The 17,383-nt window shown below is 31.8% G+C and overlaps 1 protein-coding gene across 2 annotated transcripts in view; it reads left to right on the top strand.

Moving 5' to 3' along the window:
* LOC126749411 (uncharacterized) overlaps positions 1-17,383 on the top strand; it is a 71,156-nt gene extending 53,773 nt beyond the window's left edge. The window contains exons 8-14 of one of the 2 annotated variants that reach the window (XM_050459099.1): positions 5,642-5,866; positions 10,080-10,278; positions 10,331-10,493; positions 16,503-16,653; positions 16,712-16,783; positions 16,843-17,038; positions 17,094-17,383. In XM_050459099.1, coding sequence (XP_050315056.1) covers positions 5,642-5,866; positions 10,080-10,278; positions 10,331-10,493; positions 16,503-16,653; positions 16,712-16,783; positions 16,843-17,038; positions 17,094-17,225 — 1,138 coding nt within the window. In that variant the 3' untranslated portion in view covers positions 17,226-17,383. The remainder of the gene's footprint in view (positions 1-5,641; positions 5,867-10,079; positions 10,279-10,330; positions 10,494-16,502; positions 16,654-16,711; positions 16,784-16,842; positions 17,039-17,093) is intronic. The other variant, XM_050459100.1, reaches the window with a different exon arrangement.

The raw sequence follows: 17,383 nt of genomic DNA, 5'->3' as shown, positions 1-17,383 counted from the left end.
TCTTACTATGTCATTTATGTACAACAAAAACAGTAATGGGCCCAACACTGTTCCCTGTGGTACGCCGTAATTAACTATTAGATATTCAGATAAAAAATTATTATATTTAACTTTTTGAACTCTGTTGGACAAATAAGATTTAAACCATTTTAGAGCATTGTGTTTTACACCTATGCTTTTTAATTTTTTTAACAAAATATCCCTATTTATGGTCTCAAAGGCTCTTTTAAAGTCCAGAGACACAGCCAAAACGTAGTTGTCAGAATCTATAGCTTTAAGAAATTCATCACAAATATTTACAACTGCAGACTCGCAAGAGTGATTTTCACGAGAACCTGATTGGTTGGGCACTATTATTTGGTTTTTGTCACAAAACTTCACTAATTGGTCTTTATCGCACACTTCTAGTAGCTTTTCGTAGATCGGAACTGTGTTAATAGGTCGAAATTCACTATGTTTTTTTGTGTTTTGTATTTTCCGCTTGACTCCGGGAAAACACCACTACTCAGTGATGTATTGACAATGTCCAAAAGTCGGTCACCAATAACATAAAATGCATCAAATAGAACTTGTTTAGTTATTCCACTTTTACCACCCCCGACGTTTTTTAGATTTTTAAGAATTTTCTTCATCTTGGCCATAGATATTCTTTTTTAAAATCTGTAAAGAAATTATTAGCTGTTGGAATCTCGGGGTTTATCTGAGTTATGTTGGGCTGCAGTATATTTTGAACAATTAGGTCAACACTGTCAACAAAATAATGGTTAAATTTTTATACTATATTTTTTTCATTGGTTACTACTTCTGTATCAAAAATAATTTCGCTGGGTAATAATTGACTTTTTCCTGGTAGGAGAGGTTTAAGATGTTTCCATAGCTCCTTTGGGTTATTTCTATTTTGGTCAATGGCCTCTGCAAAATATTTTTCCTTCTCTTGTCGGATTTTATTGACTATGTCATTTCGTTTCCTTTTATATGCATTCCAAGTAGCTTCGGTTTTACTAAAAACAGCCCTTTTATATAAAACGTCTCTTTCGCACATCATAACTCCTACCTACTAACTAATATCGTGCGTAATCCACTTCTTATCTACATATTTTTATTTAATGACATTTTTTACCACGGGACACATTTTATTTAGAATTGTACAAATATCCGTGACAAAAGACTCTGCTAGTAAATTTACGTTGGAAATATTGTTGTTCCAAGTTGTTTGTAATAAATCTTGTTGTAAAATAGCACTATTATAAGTACACATGATTCTCTTGTCTGTGATTACATCAACATTTTTCTGCCTTTGGTGGCCATCCGTTACAGTCAAAATCGAGTGGTCACTAATTTTTGGAGTTAAGTGTACCTTATGCTGTAGATGTTTGTCATTTGTGATGATGTAGTCAATCAGTGTCTGACTTCTATTTGTGATCCTGGTGGGTGTTTTAACAATTTCTGTAAAACCGTAGGAATATATGTCGTTTTTTATTTTATTTGCATAATAGGAGTACTTAAGCAAATCAAAGTCCCCCGTGATAATAATTGTCCCATTAAATTCGCTAATGCTATCCAGGTATTCATTAAAAAATTTAATGAAATCTGCATCTTTTTTTTTGCGGTGGGTAATATACAACACCACATAACAGTTTATTACTGCCTGAAGAAATCTCCAAAGACAACAACCACACATAATTGTTAATGCATTGTGCAGTTTTAACTCTGTATTTAATATCATTCCTTACAAGCGCCAATACACCGCCAGTTCGATTATTATCTGTGATACATTGCTCTATTTTGTACCCCTCTATCATAAGTTCACAAGGTTCTACTTCTTCTGACACATGAGTTTCACTTAATAAAAGAATTTTAGGTCTCCAATCATTCAGTAATAAGGTAATACCATCTTTGTTGTTAAGATAGCCTTGACAGTTAAAATAGACTGTATTATAATTTAAAACTATATTTAGGTCTAATTGCTATTTTATATACCTTCTGCTCTGGATTTCTTCGATTCTCTTATATAACTCACATTTAGCTACATCCCATGTCACGTGACAAACATCCAAATTAAGGCCAAATTTCTGGTTTGATAAGACACAATTTACGCACATAACCCTTTCAGCGTTACATTCCTTTACGTCATGATTGCCTCTACATTTACCACATACTTTACTTTGTTGACACCCTTTGGCCATATGTCCATACCGACAGCACTTAAAACACCTCTTAATATTGTAGTCATTAAACACCACGCAACGATTCCATCCAATATTCCCGGTATATATATAATTCAGTATAAATTTGTCAAGCTTGCAGGAATAAGTTCAATTTTCCGGGAAGAATTTTGTCAATTTTTCAGAAATAATTTTTTCATTTTCTAGGATTAATTTTCTATTCTAATAATAATTTCTTGATTTTTCAGGAAGAAATTTGCAATTTCAAAAATAGTTTTTCAATTCCGGGATATTTTTTTTAATCTTTTAAGATCCTCGTTTTCACTTTTCCAGGATAATTCTTTTAATTTTTCAAAATGAATTTTTCAATTTTCTTAAATTAAGTTTTCAATTTCAAGTGTAGTTTTTAAATTCCAGGAATAATATTGTCAATTTTCGAGAAAGAATTTTTCAATTTTCCAGAAAAGATTATGCAATTATAGGAATAGTTTTTTAACTCCAGGAATAATTTTTCGGATCCAGAATAGTTTTTCAATTATCCAAAATCAGTTCATTTTTATAGAAATAAATTTTTCAAGTTTCTAGGAATAATTTTCCAGAATGCATTTTTTAGATTTTTAGAGTTAATTTCTAATACTAGACTCTATTTTCAAGAATTAATTTTTTTATTTTTCAGGAATAATTTTCTCAAATTTTCCAGAAATATTTTTTAGATTTTCAGGAGTAATTCTTAATTCCAGGAAAATTTTCAATTTTTCAGGTTATTTTCTTTATCCCGGATCAACTTTTAATTTTTCCAAGTTTAATTTTTCAATTCCAGGGATGTTTATTTTTTATTTTTCTACATTCAGTTTTCTAGATTATTTTCTTTATGCCGGATAAATATTTTAATTTTCCAGGAATAATTTTAAAATTTTCCAGTATAAAATTTCATTCTCAGAACGATTTTCTCAATATTCCAGGAATATTTCTTTAACTTTTCAGGAATTATCTTATGAATTATCCGAGGCTCATTTTTTTATTGCAGGATAACTGCTTCAATTTTCCAAGGTCAAGTTTTCAATTTTTCAGGCTAAATTTGTCAACTGTCTAAGAATAATTGTTTAGTTTTCTGGAATTTACCTTCCAAAAATAAATTTTTAATTTGCCAGCAATAATTTTGCCTTTTAAATAATTAATTTTTCAGATTTTCAAGATTAATTCTCAATTCCAGACTAGTGTTTTAACAGCTTCGAAAAAAAACGGTTTTTTTTCCTGTTTTATTCCGGAAGTGTTGAAAAAAACCAAAAAAAGGAAAAATTCATTTTTTTTTTAATAAACTCTTTACGAAACAAAAGCAACTAAACGACAAAATACGAAAAACAAAAACTTAAAATGCACTTTAGAGAGAATCACAACAGGAACTACAACCAAAAATAAGTAAATTAATTAAATTATAAAGATTCATCAGAATCAGAACATTCGAAACTAGATTCTAGTTCTGAATCTTCTGAATCAAATGAATCTTCAAGATTAGGGGCCTCGTTTGAGGTATATTGACAGAGTAATTGGTCATCATCATCATAATCGATGACCAAAGAAGCGGCCTCCATTTGTAAGTAATACAGTCAGTCTTCCCTGGAACATTTTTTTTTTCGATGTTCTCATCGAGTAGGTACAGGTTGCTTCTAACGGCTACTAATTTTTCCACTCGTTTACCTAACAATCGATTTCTTTTTTTTTGAGCGAATAAGTTGATATGCTGACCAGTTTCTTTCAGAGGCTGCCGATGATGGGATTAATTGTAGTAACCGAGTTGCTATTGGTTGCAGTAGTTGGTTTGCACAGAGACCTTTCCACCATGATACTGGATCACCATCGTTTTGACTTGCAACTTCCCACAAAATTGGTCTTCCGTAAAAACCTATTTTTGATTTATACATAGCCGCGTTGGCAATCACCTTATCAGCTGGTAGATCAATATGATTTGAAATATGTTTAATAACTTCAAGGCAGTCCAGGCAATCCTCGTCTGAAAGACCCTCTCCTCTAAATCGAGGATCTACAAAATAAGCGGCCTTGTGTAGATTCTTACAGCAAAAGTCAATTCTTTTTGCTACTTGTTTCAGTATAGTATTTGAAGTACTGCTATTTATTAATGATGATTAATAGATTTTTAGATAAATTAGGAGAATCTCCCTCTAAAACTTTTATGCCCCTGGCAATAGGCTTCAGAAGTTCTCTTGCTATAGTAATATCTTGCCAGACCGTATCGCCAAGGATTTCTCTTCGTACTGAATCTTCTATTTTGACGTCATCCGAAATTACAGTTTCTTGTAAGGCAGCTTTGTTAAGTTTTAAGGAGCTGAAAAGAATCTCGTCTCCTGCAAATCTGGTTGGATTTGGCATTTTTAAAGCAACGGCTTTATTTCCATACTGTTCCTTTCGTTTTTTGCGAAATACTGCAAGGGAGACTCGTTTGTTTTTAATGTTTTTTACAACCGTTTTAGCCTTATTTCTTAAATCGGATAGCCGAGGAATCCTCATAATGTCTTTTGCTAATAAACTGAGCCCGTGAGCAACACATCCGATCGTAAAGATGTGAGGAAACTCAGATCTGACCATATTTCATGCAACTCTCATATTGCTAGCATTATCTGTGACTATTAACAAAACATTTGCGCTTCCAACATCATTAATAACATTGACGAATTGTTGCCCAATATATTGTCCAGTTTCTCTATTTTCTCCGGGCTCAATGGATTTGTAAAATACAACGTCGGGGGTGGCTAAAAGAAAATTTACTACTCCATCTCCACGAATATTAGTCCAGCCATCTGATATGAGAGTTAAACATTGAGAGTTCTGAACCTTCTCTTCGGCTAATTTCATAATACGAGCATATTCTGCTTCTAGTAATGGTTTCCGTAAACTATGTAAGTTCGGTGGTTTATAGGATGGCCGCAAAATATTAAATGCGACATTCCACAAAGGGTTTTCAGAAAAAATGGAAAGCGGTAAGGCCCCAGCATAAATAGCTCTTGCAAAGGCGGCATCTGCTGATATTTGCTCCTTCTTTGAGATTCGATCTGTGAATGATATTATGCTCGGTCATAACATTAATGTCCTTAACGTTTCCAGTGCTGCCTCCAGCATCAACATCAACACCACTTAAAGTACTAAATGAACTTGTCGATGGCGATGTAAGGCTCGTATCCATATCAATATCCACAACTTCCATGTCAATGTTCGTATCATCTTTTTCCTATTAAATAAAAAATCATATTCAATTCTGTTGATCTTACATTCAAATCGTAATCCTAGAAAAGAACCAAAAAAATCGACCTAACAATCTCACAGGAACATATAATAAAGTTTTGTAAACTTTTGAAAAATGTTTGACACCTCTCAGTACCCTTCTGGAACATTTTCAGGACAATCCCACTATAATCTGAGAATATTTTCTATACCATTTCAACATAAATGATGTTTTCCAGTTACGTGAAAGAATGCCAACCGGTTAGACCATCGAAAAAAGAGCGAGACGAAATGACGCAACTGAAGCAGGAACTGGCTGATGCCAAGGAGCTGATTAAACTCAAAGATACGAAAAACGGGGCCACCCAGGCCCGTCTTAGGACCCAAATAAAGCAACAGGAAAAAGATATCGCCGAAATGAAAATCACCATCGATAAGTTGCAGAGGGAAAACGCGAAACTCTCGTATGTATTAATATTGAGGGTTCGGTCAATATTTATTGGGTTTTTTATCAAAAAAAAAAATTTTTTTCCGATATTTTCCCTAAGGAACACGTTTCATAATAAAGCAATGCCATGCCAAGAATTTTTCAAGCATATGCTCTTAACATTTCAAGAACAAATTGGGAATTTTTAAGCATCAGAGCCAGAGATTAATTTCTTAATTCTTCTTGGTTCATAAACATTCACTGAACATAGTGGTGACATGCTTTAAACAGGGTGATTTCTTAAGAATGGGCAATCTCTGAACTGGAGATACTACACACCAAAATATGGAGATTGAGCTTAGCAGGTCTCATACAAATGTTGCAGGTTTACGAGATGCAGGGTATTTAAAGTTGGAATTTTACTTTGACATTTCTTAATAATTTTGTAATTTTAAGCAGTATCTTCTTGAAAATTGGTGAGTTTATGTGTTTTGACATGAAAATTACGAATTTTGTGGTGAATTTAGCATTATTTATACAGGGCGTTAGTTACACCTTGTTATCAAAATCAAAAAACTTACTTAGGTAAATTACAACATATCTTTTTTGCTTAATCAGTTATGGCTAAAACGACTAGAAAATCTAAAAGGCTGTTCAATTGCATTTTAAACATTCAGCGTAAAAAATCCACCGTTTTTACATTGGCTTGATAGGAGTTTATTCTTTTAAATTACTACTATGCTGGGTAACAACAGTAAAGACAACAAATAACAATATTAAAAGAAAACTTCAAAGTAAATGCTTAAAATGCCCGCCTTCCACTGCAGTACACTTTGTAAGGCGTGTCTCCTTAAAGATCTTTGAATATTAAATAACATTATTTTTGATAATATTAGCAGCTCCTTGAATTTTCTGTCGTAATTCTTCGATGGAATTAATTGTATCTTTGTAAACCATGTCCTTCATGTATGACCATATTGAGAAGTCTAGAGGGTTTAAGTCCGGACTTCTAGGTGGCCAAACACATTCACTGCCACGGCCAATACACCTGTGAGGAAAACGTTCATCCAGGTATCGCCTGTAACGGTTGATTTTTGCTTAAGCTATTTTATATATTAATCTAATTCTTTAAAAACAACGTTTCTTAACTATTTAATCAAACAATTAAAAATTATCAAACTGTATATTACTATTTAATTCACAGCCATCCTGTATAAATAATATTCGTTTGAAAAGAATCCTAGTCTGGCATTCTTTGTACGCGTTCTTGGTTTTTTTTTTGGATTTTTCGCTCACGGTAAGCCGCCGAGCATCGGTCATTTCTGCCAAGATCCACTTCTGTGCAAATAGTACAGGCTAAAATCGCTGTTTTGTGGCAATTTAACGCTTTAGTAATTTTTGCGTTCCTTTGTGGATTATTAGCCACAAAATTAGCAAATTAAATGAATTATATCTCTGTAGGAGTTTTTTTGAAATTCATTTGCTGACTTTGGTCAGGATAAATGGTTTTGGTCTTATAGTAGCATAGAAAATCTTTCGGTAAGTTTCTGAGACTTTATTCCAGCTTAATTGCTTTTTTGCGCGACTATAATAGGTTTAAATTTCTTTTTAGCTTAAATAAATCAATTTATATTGGAGGACTCGAAAGCTAGAACAATTTTATTTATTATGTTGCTTTCTCATTGCTGAATTCTGAAGTGTAAAAAAAAAGGTATATAAAAGCCACAAAATTCCACCATTGTGTAAGTAAAAGATAAACCTATTTTTTGTAATAATTTTATTAATATTAAGCTATAAATAATAAGCCAAAAATATTAAACATAAGTTCTTTATTCATCTTGAAGTTTTGATATTAACTGTATATTTTATTGACACTAAAGAATAATTTTGCTACATAATAGCTTACTTCTAAAATTTTATTACAACAAATTAAATAAGTACTCTAAATTTAAATTAAATATTTATTTTTAAATTTATGACAAAAGTTACATGGGTACTGGGGTATTTTAGGGTTGAAGGATAGGGTGAAAAGAAAGATCCAAAGCAGTTCTATTCCTCGTTGGTCTCCAGTTTCCAGATTGGATGAAAGTTAGTTTGGTATGATGAAGTTCCAGATATGTCCAGTTGTTTAATGGTGTCCTTGATTCCTTGAGTCTGTTGTGGTGTCCCAGGCTCCCAGATAAGTAGTTTTTTGTAAATTTGGTGCAGCCTAAATGCTGAAAACAAATTGATTAATATATATTTTTTTGTAATTTAAATTAAGGCGAAATTAAAAACTTACCTATTTTTACTTACCGTGTCCAAAGTGTAATTTTTGCAAGTATTTATTTTATTCAAAAGTAGTGCTTAAAATATTACTTATCGACACAAAAACTATGATAACACAGTTTTTTTATTTTTTTATATCGGCAGAAGTGTAAACCAAATTGTGATCACAATAAGGTGGGTTTATCTTCGTTGTATTTTCTTTATAAGCTTTATTAAGTGATACCATGGTATAATACCTCGTTTTTTTTTAGTAGTGTTGATATTTTCATAACCTTACGGTTCTTCCCCCAATTAAAGTTATATAATTAACAACCTAAATTTGAATTAAATTTACCTGTCATTTGAAAATAAATTTTAAAGCTTTTATTTGACCCTAATTTTCAGAGGCAGAGCTTTTACAGGACTTATAATTCGTAGATACTTGGGTCTTTATTTTATGCAGTAGTTTTTATACTAAGTATTGTGTGGACCTTTACTTAAATTCTATAGGGGTGTTTTAAGGGTAATTTGGTCACTGGCGCCCCTGAGCTTTATTTTATTTACTTCCTTTGTTTTAAAGAACTTGCACGACCACTCTCCGCGAGATAGGCTAGCCCAGCACTCTTTTCTTGTCCACCCTTTTATATTGCATTTTATGTTGACCTATGGTTAAATATAGGGGTGGCACGCCGTACTGGCAGAGAAAAATGTGGCCACATGTTGCGTCTTATGGCTAGTGGTCGGTTTAACTGTCATTCAAGGAAGTTTAAATAAAGGGGCCCGTTCAGATTAAGAGGGAGTTCAAAAGGACCAATAAAAAACCAGATATCACACCACACCAAATATTTACCTTGAATTTATGCTGAAAATGTCGTTCCTTTTAGAGCATGTGGATTTTCGGAGTCCCACAAATGATTGTTTTTCCAATTAAAAACACTTCGTCTAGTAAACGTCGCCTCATCGGTGAAAAGAAGGTCATTAAGAAATTCCTGGTTTTCGGATTGTTTATCTAGCATATATTGAGCAAACTGTAGGCGAACTGGTAAATCTTGAGGTAGCAAATTTTGGACAGAAGTATAGTGTATGGACGGAGATTCTCTTTCTTTAAAATTCTCCAGATAGACGATTGGCTTATTCCTGTTGCCATACTTAACCGACGAGTACTGAGATCTGGATTTTCCGAAATATAAGCTAAAACCTCTTCTTCATCATCGACGTTGATGGGTTGTTTTCGATTTGGGTATAATTCTAAATACCTTCTGGCTGCACCAAGTGCACTAAAATTTGGAGCAAAAACGGAAATCATATCACGCATTTTACTGTTGGGATATTCATTATTACGTGGCATTTTCTTATTCTAGAATTTTTACTACAAAAAATACACTCTTACTTAGTGACAGTATAATTGTCATATAATTTCTTTACACGAAAAACTGATAAATGCTGACACAAGCCTACTTGGAAAAAAATCAATGTAGTAACGGTGGCTTAGGATTCTTTACGCTGAATGTTTAAAATGGAAATATTTTAAAAACTGATAGAGTTACATGACATAAGCAAGAGTACCTTTTTTATTCAAAAGAACTGCCTTTTAGATTTTCTAGTCGTTTTAGCCATAACTGATTAGGCAAAAAAGATATGTTGTAATTTACCTAATTAATAGGGTATAACTAACGCCCTGTATAAATAATGCTAAATTAACCACAAAATTCGTAATTTTCATGTCAAAACACATAAAGTCGCCAATTTTCAAGGCGATCCTGCTTAAAATAACAAAATTATTAAGAAATATTAAATTAAAATTCCAACTTTAAATACCCTGTAAATCGTAAACCTGCAACATAAGACATGTTAAGCTCAATCACCATATTTTGGTATGTAGCATCTCCAGTTCAGAGATTGCTCATTCTTAATGAATCACCCTCTATAATTTCTTATGCGTTCAGTAGTCACTCAGATCTTCTAGAATGTCCCAATTAGTTAATTTTGTGGATATTTTTCAGTGTACAACAAAAATTCGCAGCACGCAGACCCCAAGAAGTGAAAATGCTACACGAAATTAACAAAAACTTATCGAAACTTACGGAGGAAACGTTCAAAAAACAATCGAATAAATCAGTGAGTGAGACTAACGAAAAACCGTGCGGCGACAAAGAAAATGCCAAAGAAGAAACAAACGATAAAAACAATGACTTAAAAAAGGTAAACATTATTAAATGGATTGACAAAATAATCGATTTATGTCCGTTTTAAGGACGTGCCAAAACCGAAAAGTATTAGAGACAGCGTTAGATCCAATAGTATGACGGATGACCTTCAAAAAACTACGGTGGATCCCGGTAATATTGAAAAACAGTATGAAACTATGTTCGGCAACATTTCTAGCCCTAGAAATCTGAGCGTTTCGACTAATATTGGTGAGTTATTTAGAAATTAATTTTAATTCATTAGTTTTACTTTTTATAATTCAATTATTTGATAGAGTAAAATGCACCTAGGTAACCAAATGCCTGTATGTGCAAAGCTTTGTGACTTTAAAAGTATACAATGTATCGAAATTTATTTAATTCACAGGAATCGAATTCCAGGAATAAGTGCAATTTTTCAGCATTAATTTTTAAATTTCCCAAAACTGATTTGCTGAGCAGAATTGACTTTGTCAATTTTCCAGAATTATTTCCATCCAGCACTAATTTTTTTATTTCAGGATTTTTTTTTAATTTGTCGAGATCAAGTATTCAATATTTCATTATAAATTTTCCAGGAATAAGTTAAATTTTCTAGGATTAATTTTTCTGTTTTCTAGTATTAATTCTTTATTCCACGAATATTTTTTTAATTTTCCAGGATTTTCTAGGAATAATTTTATGAATGTTTCGAATTAAACTCCAGAATTTTTTAACTTCAGGAATATTTTTAAAATTTTTCGGGATAAAATTTTGCACAATTTATTCTTTGATTCCAAAATCATTTTTTCAATTTTCTAATATTTATTTTTCAATTGAATTTCACAATAAATTTTTGTATTGTAGGAATAATTTATCGGTTTAACCCATATTTTACCAGGGCATGAAAAAACAACAATTTTTCGAATAGCAATATTTATTATGTATTAAAATAGGTTAGAAAAGAAGATTATGACACAAAAAAAAAGTTACATTCAAAAACTTTCAAAAAAGGGCATGTTGCGTTTTCGCATCATTGGCTAAATATATGAACAAAAAAAACGTAATTTTACTTTTTATGGTAACGCTCAAAACAATCGGTATGGAGGGGCACGTTGCATTTTTTACATAAAAATACCGTTTGACTACTGGGTAATTCTTCAAATTGATGTCAATATTCTGTAACCGCGTTATAAAAGTAAAAGAAAAAGAAAAGTAAGTTCTATACCAATATCGATATATCCTTTATAATAAATAGAAATGGAATATTTAAAAAAAAGCAAAATTTGTTTTTTTTTATTTAACAAAAAGAATTTTAAATAATTATAAAATCACCTCCATGGACTGTAACTAACCAATGCATCGACATAAAACTCATCAAATATTACCATTAAAAATTCGAAATTATTTGTTATTTGTATTTTTCTGGACGGTAAAGAGGCTAATAATATATAAAAAAAAACAAATATCGATAAATAAAAAAAATATCATTTTGTATATTACCTAAAACATACCTGTAACCAGCTTATAAATCAACTCCGTGGCCAACCCTAAAATTTAAAAAAAATACTAATAGATATCGTGACAAGCAGTGTACCGAACTTTGAATCATTTTGTAAGAAATTCTTTTAGTTGTAGTGGGTGATGTGGATCTGTTAAGTATTTGTTTGAATTGTTTAAATTTCTTTAAAGTTTAATACCTAAGTAAGTATTTTTATTAATAATCAACTCCATTGCGTTTATAATAAACCAATCATATATAATAATATACTTTTTTTGCTTTAGTTAGAAACAATGTCATGACCATTATCCGCATGCTACTAAATGTGAGGTTATGTCATAACCAGTAACTTTATATTTTTGAAAAATATCACCTCCATGGACATCCACTCCGTGGATTTCGAAGTCCACGGAGTTGACCGATGTCCATGGAGCTGATTTACTTGTGTATATATTTATCGGAATTTAAAAATGTATTAGAAATGCGAATATTTATATAAATATTTTTTACTAGGCCTGTTACAATGACTAAAAAAAAGGAAATTGGTGATAAAAAAAGAAGAAAACAAAAAAGAGAAGCAGAACAAAGGCGTAGGGATAAAATTAAGTTAAACGTAGAGCTGTGTGAGTTGGCAAAGAAAAAAGAACGTGAATGATACCACAGAAGAAAAAATGTTGGAAAAATAAAAACCATTAACAACGTCTCTGAAAGAGAAAAAAGAGCAATAAGAAAGCGATGGAAACAGGCTGCACTAAAATATAGAGAAAAAATAAGGAACAAAAGAAATTAGTTACATATTTAGAAAAAAATACACCTCCTTCGACACCAACGAATTTTGAAGTTCCAGTGATATCTAGAAGAGCTTTAGCAGGCAGGAAGAAAGTTTTAAGAAAGCGCTCTAAAACATTTAGGGAATTAAATCTAATAAAAACCGAATTAAAAAAAGCTGAAAAGAAAGCAACACGCTATAAACTAAAATACTACAGACTAAAAAACCGTAAAAATAAAAGTAATTTAACATCTCCGGAAACCAAAATAGAACATTTAACGAAAGGACAAAACATAACAAAAGAAGTCAAGCGAAAACTAGTATTCGGTGAGGTCTTAAAGACGCAACTTGAGTACAACTTTAAAGCCCTGGGTTCCAGTACATTAAAAAAAAAAGAATTTTTCAAGTATGCTTCTGGACCCTTAATAAAAAAGTATCGTTTAAGTCAATCTTCAAAGTCATTTACAGGGTCATATTACAGGTCACAAAGAAAGGCCTTTAAAAGACCAGAGAGTAAGGCTAAAGCAAAAAAATCCTTACTTATAAAAGCCGTGCAGATTTTTTTTGAAAGGGATGATAACAGTAGAATGTGCCCAGGAAAAAAGACTGCATAACTTTAAAAAAATGCAAGAAGCAAAAGCGGTATTTTAATGACCCATTTTCAGGCTGCAATATTTCCTTCTAATTAAATACAAAGCATGAAACTGCAAACCACATGGACATTAATGACTGGCCTTTGTAAAAGATACAAGGTATTTTTATTTAAAAAATACAATGTTTTGTAAAATAAAGTAATATGAATTTTCTTGCTTTTAGGTTATTCCATATTACCTTTAACTGAAAGGATTATTTGATTTACCAAGATAGCCAAATTGAACTACATATATATATTATATATATTATATATATTTTATATATATACACTGACAACATAGATTTTGGGATAGATATTGCAAGCTAGTCATACAATACAAAATAAATTATTTGTTTAAATGCTTAGTTATCCATTTGGTATTTTTTCTTAGAATATAATTTTATTAATATGTTAAACAAATTAGGTTTTTAGTTATGTGAACAACTCCATGGTAAGTGTTATCATCTCCATGGACAGTGTTTTTTTTTTTAATTTTTTTTATAAAGATGGATTAGTTTTATTTAATTTATGGCCGCTTTATATTTGGTATTATTAAGTTAAAACAGATTAGTTTTGTTAATATACAAATGAAATTCCAAATTTTTATTTCTTTTTTTTAAGTTTATGAAATTGTCCCTCTTTTTAAGAAAGACCCTACTACATATTTTGCATCTACGTCTGGAGTAGAGCGATTTAGTGATAATATGACCGATATTATCATATCTTTGCTCAAGAACTGCCCTAGGGGTAGTAATAGATGTACGAATGGAAGATTCAGTTTTTATCAGGCGAAGAGCAATGTACGATTTAAAGTCTAGTTGACTAATATTTTTGTCACTGACAATATTATAAACCTTCCAACAATTGACTAAAGTGCTATCTATAGTGTTAACGAACAAAGGCCACCACCACTTTTTTCCAGATATCCCTATTCTATAATTGGCTATCCCATTATCGTGGAGATCTACTCCCTCCATGAATTTGTTGTACATCTTGATAACATTAGGTTGCTGAATAGGATTGTCTTTTTTTGCTTTCGGGTCATACCTTTTAGCTCTGTATAATGGTTCGTCATTGTAATGGTTACTTATTACTGTGACCACTGAATTATCGTTCCATCTAACTAATGAGACCCCACTGACAGTGTCATGTGCCGAAATGTAGTAGCCGCGTTTTTGTTTAGAAACACTTTTGGTCCCTTCTAAAGGATAGCGCAGGATTCTGTTTTCCCTTATAGTTCCGCTCGCAAAATAACCTTTATCGGTAAGATATGAAAATAATTGAAACGAAGAAAAATAATTACCAAAAAATACCTGATGCTTCATTGAGTCATTCACTATAGACAATAAATCAACAACAACTTGCCCACCCATACCTAATACAGATTTTTGTTTATTTGGATTTGCTGCTGCGTATGGAATGAACTGATATAAATAACCGTCTGACGAACAAATACACCATAATTTAAAACCAAATCTAACGGGCTTACCCCTAATAAACATTTTGCAGGAGTGCCTGCCAAAGTAAGGAACCATTTATTCGTCAATGGACAGACAGTGTGAAAATATACCAAACTGCAACATTTTCTGATTTATGAGATCAAAAAATGGCCTAAGCTTACAAAACTTGTCATTTTTATCTAATTGTGCGTTATCTGACAAATGGAAGTTTTTTTTTTATATTGTAAAATTTATTTCGACTCATACATTTTTTACAATGTCTATCCCCTTGTCTTCATCAGTTGACCAATATAGTTGTGTTTGTGGTAGTTTATGATAACCTGTAAATATTAGCAGTCCTATAAACTTTAGTAATTCATATTTATCCAACTCAAAATCATGTCGATTATTGTCTTTTGCATATTTTTCCGAAAATGTTACAATAAGATTTAATACTTGGTCATTAAAGAACAAAAAGAAAATGTCTAAAGGTGACTTTCCATGGAGTAAATCTACCAATTTCTCAAGGGCAGGGCATTCATTCGAAATAGGCTGGGACATCATAGGAATTGAACCCTTTTTCCATTTTGGTTCCCTACTTTGAAATTGGCTGGTGTTAGACCTTTCGATTTTCCGTTTCTTTTCTGCCAAACTCTCATCATCAGACGAATCCCAGTCAAATTCATCTGTAATTCAAATGTGCCCGCTATGTCCACATCATTTTGGCTGTTTTTTTCGTTTACAGCAATTACATCGTCATCTATATTTTCTTCGTCAGTCAAGCTATTTGGTTCTGGAGGAATATAAACAGCATCAATTTCAACTAAAATAATTTCCGTCTACATAACAGGCCTAACAAAAATACTTAGTAGATCTTACCAACATCTCCGGAATGTTCTGCTTCCAATTCATCTACTACTTCATATAAAGCATTCTCCAGCTCTTGAAAAGAAATTTAGGCATGTTTTTCGAAAATACACATACACTTAGCACCGATTAAAATTCAATATTACTAAAAACTTTCTTACACACAAACACACACACACAAGCCTAAACCGCAATATCTCTAGCTGATACCGTTGGCAACTCAAGCGCTATTTCGACCAAAATACAGATAACGTATTTTCCCAGTGATGCGTTTTCGCAACATTTACAATTTGGAGTCAAGTATTTTGGAATTTGTAACATTTTTTTGTTTTCAGTAAAAAAGGTAAATACACACATGTGTTAGCAATACGATTCAGCTAAACAAATCTCGCCTGTATTATGCTTACCAATAATAAACAATAATATTCGAAAGTATGTTTAGACATTAAAATTTTGCTTGAATTGGAATAAAAATTTAAAAATCAAAACACTGGTTTATTTATTCAGTGTTTTAAAACTCTTTTTAATTCAACCTTAGTAAATACTATAGTAAAGTTAGATATTTCATTTTTTATTTTGTTTATATTATAAAAAAAAATTAATATGACTGTTGCGTTTTCGCATCATTGGTAAAAAATGGGTTGGATTATTTTTTAAGTGTCTAATTTTTCAAAATTTTTCAATTTCGGAATAATTTTCTAGTAAATTCGTAAATTTTCTCTCTTTTGTAAACAGAATAGTATATCATATACCTTATTCTACAGTTTAATAAATATACCTTGGCCATATACGGTTGATAAATACGTATACCAAAATCAAAAATTTACTAAAATATCCTTGAATAGTTCCTTGGATAAGATAAACAAAAAAGGTTTGACTGCCTGAAAGAAAAGGAATATCCAAAAATACACCAAAATTAATAAAACAAAGACTGATAAAAATGCTCTGTTACACTAACTTAAATAAAGACCTACTATATTCCTTGAAATTATTATCTAACATTGTTTATTAACTCTAACTTGGCCTTGCCATAAATCCAAATGTTTTTCAGAAAAAACCGAAAAAACGCTACCGGACGGCTCGGTGGAAATCGGTTATAGTAACGGTAACGTAAAAACCATTTCGGCCGACGGGAATCACATAAAAATGCAATACTTTAACGGAGACACCAAAGAGACCGACCTAAAAGAGCAAACGATAAAGTAAGATCGTATTTACCTTTAAATTTTCCTTAAATGAATAATTTCGCATGATTTTAAGGTACCATTACGCGGCAAACAACGCCTGGCATACCCAATTCGCCGACGGAACAGAAGTTATGGAATTTAACGAGTAATAAATAAATCCTAAGGGTTTATTAGCGGTAAATCTCTTAAATATCTCATTTTCAGCGGGCAAAGATGCACTAAGAACCTAGACGGAAAAACCGAGATTTGTTACCCCGATGGTTCGTTGAAAATAATTAACTCGGACGGGTCTGAGGAGCAACAGTTTCCCGATGGAAGGAAAACTATTAAGAACCCTTTGGGTGAAGTGATGATCCTGTTGCCCAATGGGCAAAGGGAAATACACACGGCAGAATATAAAGTAAAAGTGTCGTCGCTTTATTTTAAAGATTTTTACTGTAAAAGTGCCATTTTAGAGAAGGGAATATCCGGACGGTACTATAAGAACCCTCCATAAAGATGGAACGGTCGAAACTGTTTATTCCAACGGAAGGGTGAGAGTGAAAAATGCCAATGGGGTGCTTATCATGGACACGCACTCGTCCTAACTGTTCTGTATTGTTTTAATTTCAATCCGTCCGAAAATCTAATTGATTGTTGTTCTGTATATTATTTAAAAAGCTTTAATTTATGTATACTGAAGTTAAATTTTACAGGCACCTAATTTATTTGTTGTATGGTAAATATATGATCGATTTATTTATTA

This window comes from Anthonomus grandis (assembly GCF_022605725.1).
Source record: "Anthonomus grandis grandis chromosome 1 unlocalized genomic scaffold, icAntGran1.3 Chromosome35, whole genome shotgun sequence".
NCBI classification, from domain to species: Eukaryota; Metazoa; Arthropoda; class Insecta; order Coleoptera; family Curculionidae; genus Anthonomus; species Anthonomus grandis.
The sequence above is the reverse complement of the archived record's forward strand: the minus strand, read 5'-3'. Positions and strand labels throughout refer to the sequence as shown.